General features: G+C 38.4%; 1 protein-coding gene across 1 annotated transcript in view; it reads right to left on the bottom strand.

Annotated features, from left to right (window-relative positions):
* ASPG (asparaginase) overlaps nt 1–10,365 on the bottom strand; it is a gene marked incomplete at both ends in the record, with an annotated part of 39,281 nt that overhangs the window by 5,191 nt on the left and 23,725 nt on the right. Inside the window, 4 exons of the mRNA XM_035893692.1 lie at nt 1,558–1,644; nt 7,811–7,974; nt 8,867–8,962; nt 10,061–10,180. Of these exons, the coding sequence (XP_035749585.1) occupies nt 1,558–1,644; nt 7,811–7,974; nt 8,867–8,962; nt 10,061–10,180 (467 nt within the window). The remainder of the gene's footprint in view (nt 1–1,557; nt 1,645–7,810; nt 7,975–8,866; nt 8,963–10,060; nt 10,181–10,365) is intronic.

Below are 10,365 nucleotides of genomic sequence, written 5' to 3'. Positions count from 1 at the left end.
CACTCTCCATGCTGCTGGCCAGGAGACAGCCACAGCCCTGGCTCCTGACCTGCACCGAGGTGGGAGAGCCTCCTCCCCTCCCACCCCGAGTACGCCACTCCGCGCCGAGTCCTCATTCAGCCTCTGCGCACGCATGCACTCCCGCCCTCTGTTTGGAAGACTTACATTGTCTTTATACTAAACTTATTACCATCAATGCAAGTTCAAAATACCTTAAATGTTTATTATCAGAATACCAGCTTTGAACAACAGGAGATCGTGCAATGCAGATGCAGGGAGCACGATCCTCCTTAAAATGCTGTAACATACTGCATCAGAACCACTTTTTGTTTAAAGGACCCTTGTTCTCTTCTTTTTTTTTGGACATACTACTCCCAGGTCAGCTAGCCAAACTGGTTCTGCATGTGGCACTAGGGCTAATAAAGTATTTGCAGAGGAAAGCCATTCCTTAAGCCACTCCTCTCCCCGCCTTGGCAGATGGGAAATTATGCAAACCAAGGGTTTAGTTCTGTCCTATCACTTGCAGTGCCCTGGGAAGCGCATATTTTAACTTCATGGTAAAAGTCTTATTATCCAGTCTCCTCCAAGCGTTACGACAACGGAAACACTCCAGCTAGTATTTCTTGATTCCAGAATTACTCAGAGGACAGAGTCCAGTCTCTATACAGAACACACATAAGCTTTACTTTTGTAGGCAATATACAGCACCGGCTGGTCCCTACGCGTCTCATGGTTTTCTGCCAAGTCCTGATATAAAGGCCAGTACTCAGGGGGTTTTTGTTTGTTTTTGAGAAGAGGAAGAGAAGAAGAAATGAAGTAAAACCTAATGAAGTAATTTTAGGAAATACATGAAACCTTCTTAAAGTTTTCAGAGTAGTTTGTAATTCAGGACCAGTACTGGAAAAAACAAAATCAAGCATCTATTTCTTTTCATAATATTTATCCGTATCATTAAACCACCTTATCTATTAAAAGCAACTGTATGGAAAACCAGCTTTAACAAGGGATTTTATCCTCTTAAAATTAAATACAGAGACGGTGAACAGTTGTTCAAAAGTTTTGGGGTTAAACCTATTTGTCTATTTGATTTAGTTATTTTTAAGAACGATGCTATATGCTAGTTAGAGTAGAACGCATTCCCATATAAGTTGAAAGTGGATTTTAAGAAAATAAAAATTATGCGCTATGTGCAGCTTTATTTGCAAATAGAGGTGCCACTAAATCACACCTTGCATGGCCTCATCCTCACACTTCCTCAGTGAAAGTGCTTGGAAAAAACAGGGCATATTTGCTTCTAGTTCACTTATCCCCACAATATTCCCTACTTTGGAGCTCTCTTGAGTTACTGGTGCTCCGACACAGAGTTGATTCTTAATTTCATCACTTCTCTTGTTTCCTCATTATTAGTCTAGCACAGAAATAGCCATGCCATGTGCCAGGGACCCAACTTTATCTTGGAAGTTGTCTACATGCCATTTTCCATTCTGAGAGTCTCTTCTGAAAAACCAGCCCCCTCCATCCCAATTTTAGGGCCATCTCACCTTATATCACATTTACCTGCAGAGTATTGATCCAGTGTCCTCCAAGTCACGGCCTGAAAGGTGCGCTCCCGTTTCTCGTAACAGATTAATCACTTGTATGCGCCTTTATGAAAGGAATAGAAAAAACAGAGAAAGTGTCTTGACTGGTAGGGCTTTTTTCCCTAAATCCAGCATTACCCATATATGCAAACAGTCAGTGAAAGTCCTTATATGACATTCACCACCATCACAGAAGCAATGAATCTTCTCCAAGGTGATAGAGGTAGTAAACAGATCTGCCCTCCCTATCAAAAAATCATTCACATACTAAGCTCATGGGAGTGTTACGTTCAGCTCTGAAAATGAGAGAAATGCATCCCTTTCTCTTCAAAGAATTTTAATTTTCTTTTAGTGCTAGCTTCATTTAAATCTTGAAATATTAGAGATTGAAACACATGCAAACAGTGAGGACATTTATTACATAGCATCATTCCTGTATTTTACAGAATACAATGCCTATATATACCAGTCTTAAATAACACATACCTCTTGCAGATAAGCAATGAATCTTTAGGTTAATGTAGAAGATAATCAGGTTTTTAAGTCTTCAAAATTGTGGCAAATATTCTTACAAACCTCCCACAAAAGCACACTTTTTCCTAACCCCCTCCTCCCAGTACCTTTATTATATATTGCCACCTGGAGTCTTTAGGAAGTCTTCCTTGTCCTTTCCTTTGAGATAAAGGGACTTTGAGATAAAAGTACTTAAGCACTACCAGCCAACTCCTATACCTTAGTCAGATGCTTGAAAAAGTCTATGGAAAAGGCCGCTCTCTAAAGGTGCTGCCGTGGGTAGAAAATAACATGACAGATGAAAAACGTGCAAAATATGTTTTTCACAAGTGACCTCATGAAAAGTTTAGAATTAGGTTCCAAAAGGAGGTGACAACATGATCCTCTGCTAAACAAATGACCTAGTTCACAAATCCAAATGCAGTTTTTTTCTCCAGAAAGGGCACGATGACACCAGTAGATCAGGAATAGTTTCACAGTTCCTCCTTTAAGTAAGTTGCTATACCATAACACTTCAAAATAAAGAGTTAGGCATACAACTGTAATAGAAAATATATGGGCTTTCCCAATCCATTATCTAAAAAGTCATCTGCATTAATTAAAAATAAAAAATAAGCTCACATACACGTTCTGCTTAATCCCTTGCATTTTCTTGGAGGTAGCCATGGGCCTTTCTATCTTAGAGCTGGACTAAACTGCTTATCTAATCCCTCTGCTTCTTTTTAGCAAACTCCACCTTGAATGAGAAGTTACTTTACAGTTATCCATATTAAGCCTATGTAAGCTTATATGTTTCATATAAGATCTTAATTTATAAACTAACAAAGAACTGTACAGATGCTATAGGAATAATTTTGCTTTTCTAAACATTGGTTATTTAACCTACCAGACAGATTTATTTAAATTGTACTTTGTTTCAATTGACAGCCAAAAAAATAAATAAATAAATAAATAAATCTTTCTTTGTTTCATGGCAAAGCATTGCTGGAACAGCATACGCTGCAAGTTTGTTCAGTTATCTAAAATATTTTCTGAGGTGGGTCCCTTAAAACATTGCTGGTCATCCACAAGCATCTCCTTGAGCCAGCAATTAATGGCATGGCTTCCTTTCAATCTGTGGTGAAGAATAAATTCTACATATATGAAATTTTTAGCTCAGTCTTAAGCAGAAAAGAAATCTGACCTAAAATAGATCAAAGTAGAAGATGTTTGTAGAACTGAACATGCGGAGTGTCTGCTTACTCTCCAACAACTGCCCTGGAATATTCCTCTTTTCCCACCTTATACTTGAAATCACAGCATGAAACTAGCACTTTTTTTAAAAAAAGCTATGCTATGGGACAGCACTAAAAGATAAAAGGCAGCAAAGCATGTAATGTTGTGTGGTATCTTCCCTCAATGTGCTCCCCTGTGAAGTCCGTATCTCTGGATTCCAGTGAAGAGCCAGGCTTTTCTCTTCCCCTGTTGTAACTATTGACTCCTCACTGGTAGCAAGATTCCCTCCAGAAAGCACATGATGGCCCACCTACACCACGCAGCGAATCATTCAAAATCATGTTTCTTGGTATAGTGGGAAGAAGAGGGCATGTTGTAACCAGTGCTTGTTAAGTGAAGGGTAAGGGAGAGGAAGAATAGGGATGAATAGTAACGCGCGACATAAGTGTTAAATTTAGTACTGTGACTATGAAGAGCAGATCTGTCCAAGAAAGCAAACGGACCACATCTCACATTCCCTTCACTCAACATGAAAACTATGTGGGAGGTAAGTCGCACTACAGCTTGTTCCTACTTGCACCCAAATGGTATCTGCATTCTGCAGAAACTGAAACCCTATCCAGAGTACCACTTCTGCTGCCTTGTACCTACCACAAGAGCATTATTCATATTTGAAGAGGCTGGTTGTGAATTTTCTGATACTGTTATGTCTTAGGCACACAACAGGTATTTGTCTTTACAAAATGTTTCTTTAAGTGCTGCTCTCCTGCGGCTTTACGAAAGCCTCACAAGGGTCACCGTTTGGCTGATCTGAGGTTCAGCTGATGTCATGAGCCAGGAGCTTCTTGGGAAAGGTTCAAATGTGATTCCTGTTCTAAGGTGACAGCACAAAACCAAGCACAGAGTAACTGCTGGACAATGAAAAGTTCGAGGCGTAGAGGGAAGGCCAACGTCACCGTGTTAGCCTGGGGTTCTTGGTTCTTGTCCAGCCCAGCCCCATCTGATGAGCAAAACCATAAGGTGCTATTGCCACCTGTGAACTGTTCCTGACTCTCCCTTTGCTTAGCGCACTGTTATGAAACTGTGGCTCTTGGTCAGACACAGGCTATAGAGACAACACTATTTTGCATATGTGACTTGTGTCAGCCTTTTGATACTACCACTGTCGTTCATCTGCTTTTTGAAAGAAAAAACAAATAGACAAAAAATGTTTCTATTTTCTCCTCCCTGATAGATTCCATTATTGATAACACTGGAGATAAAACCCCTGAAGTATACTAAAATTTTAATGGATTGATAGCGAAATAAATGATTCAGTGTGGTCTTCAACATTCACTGCTATGAGCGAAGTCTTAGTCCCAGATAAAGACATCTGAACTTTTACAAGTTCACAAGGGTTGTGGATTTACAGCAATCAAGGTGCCGCACAGTACGTATCATCTTAGGCCTTGACTTGGCAGACACTTATTAAAAGTGAATCAACTTCAAAAGGGATGAATCACACATGTGAAATTAACACGCATGTAAGAGTTTGCAGGATTGGGGCCTTAGGGTGCACACCTTCCACCAACTTGCTTTAAAGAAATGCAGGTGTAATGTATATCCAAACTTGACTGGCTTCATTCTTTTTAGTGCTTGCTCCCCTAGCAACTGCAATGGTTATGGCAGGATCATCTTAGTTTCACTTGTTTGGTTTTCTGCATGGTATCAGTGGGAATTTTATGCTCCAATACTGTAAGAACAGGCTTCAGTGCACTTCTGAAGTCAGTGGTGGTTAGATTCTCACTCTGCCTTAGATTTCCTGAAGTAATGTAAATGTAACCTTGCAAAATATCAAGTATTTAAATTCATATTTACGTGGGAGGTAATTTTACTGCCTCTAATCTGATGTTCTCACAGCACTGTATGAGCAACTCCCCATTTTCAACCTTTTACCACTGCTCTACAAGTAAATGGAAGTGCTTTTACTACATAAAATATACACAATTTTATTCAAGACATTTTGCTGCTTAGAGAGATCCTGTTATTAAAAAAATATTATTCTATTGTTTTGAAAATGAATTATCCCTTGAGGGTACTCAAAGAAATTAAAGGAATGTTACTAATTTTGATATGTCAAGCAACTGGCCTAAATTAACAGTGGTCTGTTTAGCTTTGTGCATGAAGTAAATGAGACTCCATGCAAATTGCAGAGTTACTAATGAAAAAGTGAAAATGCAGTAGTTTATTCTTATTTAGAAAGGGACTCCACATTTTACCATCTAAAGAAACAAAGAAAGAGTCACTTGAAGTAAAAAAATTTAAGAGACTATCATTGATATAGATCAAGTTGCCGGTCTACCAGCTGACAGTGCTACGTTAAGAAGCTTTTAAGAAGAGACATAACTCCTGATCATCTTAACAAATTATTAAATGGAAAAGAGAAGTCAGTCATCATTATATAGGTTTGCATACTAGGTTAAAAGGCAAGCCATTGAGAAATGTGACATAAAAAACTGGAAGAAAGCTATTTTTAAGATGAGTGGATACTGTACTGCAGTTAAATGCCAATTAAACAAATATTAATTCTCAGAAAATGGGATTAAGCTGATGCAATATTCAGTAAAATTGAGAAAGTTACAATATCAAACAGTTTAAAGCATTGACTGCTCATTAAAATCAGTTTTCCCCCTTCCCTCTCTGCCACTTTGTACACTGCATCAGGATAATCTCTTCACTTTCAGCACGCAACTGTTTAATAAATAGAATTTAAATATTTCTGTAGCAGAAATCTTTTTAGTGGGTATCTAATTACGCACATATACAGCTGTCTGATCTTTACGATTCTCCTTTATATGCTTCTCAGTGTGAAATGCAGTGTGAGCACACAGCAGATCATAAATACACATTTATGAGATTAGTTCCAAGTCAACTCTTCCTCTCATTTCAACAGTAGAAACAAAAAGAGAAACTGAAAATGGTTATGGTGCAGTTTCCTTTTACAATTCCCTATATCAAAATGGGTGTGCAGTTTTAAAGAGCTTAAGAGTCATAGTAGGAGTCTAATATAGGAGTGGCAATGCTAAGGAATCCAAACAACAAGCTCATGTGAAATTCCTCAGGCGGTAGATGGGTGCGGTAAAAGAAGTAGGTGCCTGATTTGCAGAAACATCTAATGGTATCTAATGCTTTAGCATTTTCTCACATTGGACCAGAGCCACCTCTATTCAACTGCGAGGTTATTTGTTTGATTTGCTGTTGGACTTGCTTTTGCTTTAAGACTTAAAGGGTTTGCCACTGAAGGGCTTATATATTCGTGAGATAAAGCAACAACTACAAAGCCATAGGGGACCATGCAGTAGGTATGGCAATAGCACCGTGTGGCCACACAGGACTTCAAGTCTCAAGTTAATAGAGCCTGTTGAGTTTTCTACCTCTGGTCGTGGAGACGGAAAAAGCCTTCGGGTTATTCCTGCAGCCAATGCAAAACCAGGACTGTCAGACCTCCCAGGGAGCTCACTCCAGCCTGACAGACCAGGTGAACTTGTCAACATTAGAAAGCTGTAGGAATATTTGGGGACAGGCATCCATGAAGACCATTAAAATTCTATCACTCCAAGCTCCTTTACAGCAAAAAGCTTCTCTCCTACCATCATATAGACTCAATATGAGATAAGGAGCTGAAAGTGGATCAAAGAAACAAGAAGAGATTAGGGCATGCAGCTTCTAACATGTTAGAAGACCAATGGCTCTATGAATCCCCAGGCTATATAAATGAAGTGTTTTAAAATTAAATTTTGATATCTGATAACTTTCATATTCTGTGCTATGGCCATTCCTTAGGACTATACAACATGGAAAAGACCAGTAAATCACATGTCCATGACTACCATTCAAGAACTGCTGACATCCAGAACAACAGGAAGAGGAAATCCACAAAGCAGGCAGAGCCATGCAGCCATCCCATGTAATTATGAGTGGGCGGAAGGGAAAAATCAAAAAACCAGTCACCCAGCAAGAGACTCAGGAAAGCACTGGTGAAAGGGAAAGATTAAAACATGTCAACCTACTGGTATGTTTTGTGCCCATTGAAACAGTCTGGTCTTGATGAGAAAGGGGAGGGCAGAAAGAAAACAGACAGCCCTTGGTCCTGGACCATCACTTCTGACATTCAACAGGAATGATCAGTTTGGCTCTGTTTTATAAGAAAGCCTCATAACAAAAAGTGGAGTCCTGAAATTACGGCCAAAGTCTTGGTGGGAAGGCAGCAGTAAGTTACCTTATGCTAAAATTTTGCATGCATACCAAGTTGTTTGCTTTCATTTCATATTATTTTAAAAAATCTTTTAATTTAGGATAGTCACATCCTTTGAAATGAAGCTGGTTTGTGTTATTTTAACTGCTGTCATTTACACATGGTTGTTGAGACGCAACAAGACCAAAACACAGGGATGGACTTTAAATCCAAAATGACAGAAGGCTTATAAACTTTACATAGAGTGGTGTATAAATTATGTTGTTACCTGAACTTAATCGCATTCATCAGTGGGGTAGATCCATATCTGTCTCTAGCATAAACAGTTGCGCCAGATGTCAACAAATACTCAACTAATGGTAGATGCCCTTCAGAGGCTGCAACATGAAGTGGAGTTCGGCCATCATAGTCTCCACAGCTCAAGTTTCCACCCTACGAAAGGACAGATCCTTCACATGCTAAGAAGATAATGGCTGCACATTAAGTTGTTGGTACAACAGTAGATGCATACAACACATTTTAATTCTGCCACCAAAACATTGTTTGACAAAACTTAAAGTTTATCTTGTAGTGTTGTTTTAGCACCAATAAAGACATTTATTCCACCTTCCGTATGTTCCCCCTCAACATGTATTCTCATTACAGCAACTTCAGATACGCTCCTTACTGCAGGAAGCCATACAGCAGCTTTGTGCCTATAGTCTGCTAATTTTACTTGTCTTAGTTTTTTGTTATTTTCAAGGTATATTTATCCTTTCTTAAGGCCCACTACCAAAGTCTCAAGAGTAGGGTAAACCAAAGCAAAGAGAAAAAAAAAAAAAGAGGTGTAGAAGATGATACAGGGAAATGCCCATTTCTTTTTCCAGGTATAACCCAAGCTAGAGCTATGGGGAAAGCCAAAAATCCTGAATTAGCACTGCACTGTGTTTTGCTTAAATATAATTTTAAAATTCTTTTTTTTTTTTAATCATGACAGATTTACATCCAAAAGCTGGATACTATGAATATGCATACAGAAAGTTAAGTGAAAGAAAGCAGCACAAACCATTTTAAAGTGTTCCAAGTTAGCAGATAAGAACTTGCATTTTAATCTGCTGCATTTTCACAGTTCAAAAGAAAATGTAAACAGCTGAGAACCAGATAGGGGAAAGAACATACCAGTTTTGAAAGGCAAAGACTGAGGAGCCTAGAAACCAATTGTGTTAGTCAAAGCACTTTGATTCTAAGACTTTGGTAGCTCCTTCCCAGTGAGCATAGCTTCCTCGGTCATCTACAGTTCTATTTAAAAATGTGTGTTTTCTACAAACATTTAATTTTAGATTACCATTTCTGCTATGGCTCTTAGTGCGTCTATGTCACCCAGTTTAGCTGCAGCACAAGCCAAAGGTGGAATTAATGCATCTCGGATGGCTTCTAACTCCTGAGAAAAAAAATTGAACATTTAATATCAGCCTCATCTCTAATATGATTGATGTCCAAGTCATAAAACACTGCCCTTGCTTTCATGTAACGTTTCCAAATTAGTCATTTGGTTATTTAAAAATGGTAGCATATAGTTCTTGGAAGGAAAGAAGTCTCATGATTATTTTACATTTTGATGGTCTCACATCCATGAAGATTTATATTACTCCCTGGCAACACTACAATTACCTGATATCTATATATACCATTTAAGATGCATGCACTAATTACCATCTCTGTCCTGCCATAGTTACACATCAGTATAGTAAGAGAAACGGTGCTATGGCACTGGTAGGAGTTAGAGAAGACCATATAGCCCACTCTCCTCCAGACTAGATAAACTTTATTCATGTGATTCTTCAGATATTTGTGTATCCTGTACTTCCAAACCTCCACTGACAAACCCCATAGGCCCCCTAAATATCCTCCCAGTTCTCATGCTTACTAAAGAAGAACCATATATTCATATTCATTAGTTACTAAAATTCCCATCTTCCCTCAATCCAAGCCAAGAAAAAATCAAATACTTGTATCTTACAACCAATACTATATGTTCTGGTTTTTCTGTTGGGAGGGACTAATATTAAATGCCACAAATTACACTTGTGTAGTGCTTCCTTAGTATCAGCCTTCTATGACTGCAAATACAATTAAGCTGTTCTACCCATTATTATTTGGATTGCTCCAAACTGTCAATACATTTGACCACAAAAATACAAAGCACTTTTTCATATCGATACCCTGAATTACAGCAACAGGCTGAGGCTTGTTATTGCAACCAGCCAGCCAAGAAAATAAACTCAAGATGGGGCTACAAAGAGGGGAAAAAAAAAAAAGTTAATATGTTTTTAATTAAAACCATTTTAATGTTATGCTTGTCATTGTGGCCTTTCTCCCTAACCCAACTGGTTAGCTGGGACACTCAGTACTAAAAAAATAATATAATAGCCCCAATGTTCCATTTTTCTTTCAGCTTTGCTGTTCATCTTTAAGGTAGGTTCATTTAACTGAGTTTACAGCTTTACATGAGCTCAGTTTTAAATATTTAAGTATATACCTCCTTGCTGCTGATACTGAGAGATCTGGCAATCACTTGAATAAACTTGCTATCTCTCAGGGAGATCTTGGCTCCTGTGGGTACAATAGTCATTTCTCCTCTTAGATTCTCACTCAGCATCTGAAAAGCAAGCAATCAAATCCTTTGTTAGCAGAGGAAAAATATGGTAGTAGTCTAATAAAAAACTTTAGGATCAAGTTAGAAAATTGTTTGGAGGAATTATGGAAACTAATTGAATGCAGACAAAAGATTAAAGAAATAGTTACTGTCGCATGAAGACTGCAAGTTTAAAAAGACAAAGGGGG

This window comes from Egretta garzetta, unplaced genomic scaffold, assembly GCF_000687185.1.
Source record: "Egretta garzetta isolate BGI_Z169 unplaced genomic scaffold, ASM68718v1 scaffold185, whole genome shotgun sequence".
Taxonomy (NCBI): domain Eukaryota; kingdom Metazoa; phylum Chordata; class Aves; order Pelecaniformes; family Ardeidae; genus Egretta; species Egretta garzetta.
Note: the sequence above shows the minus strand (reverse complement) of the source record. Positions and strands in the feature narration are given on the sequence as shown.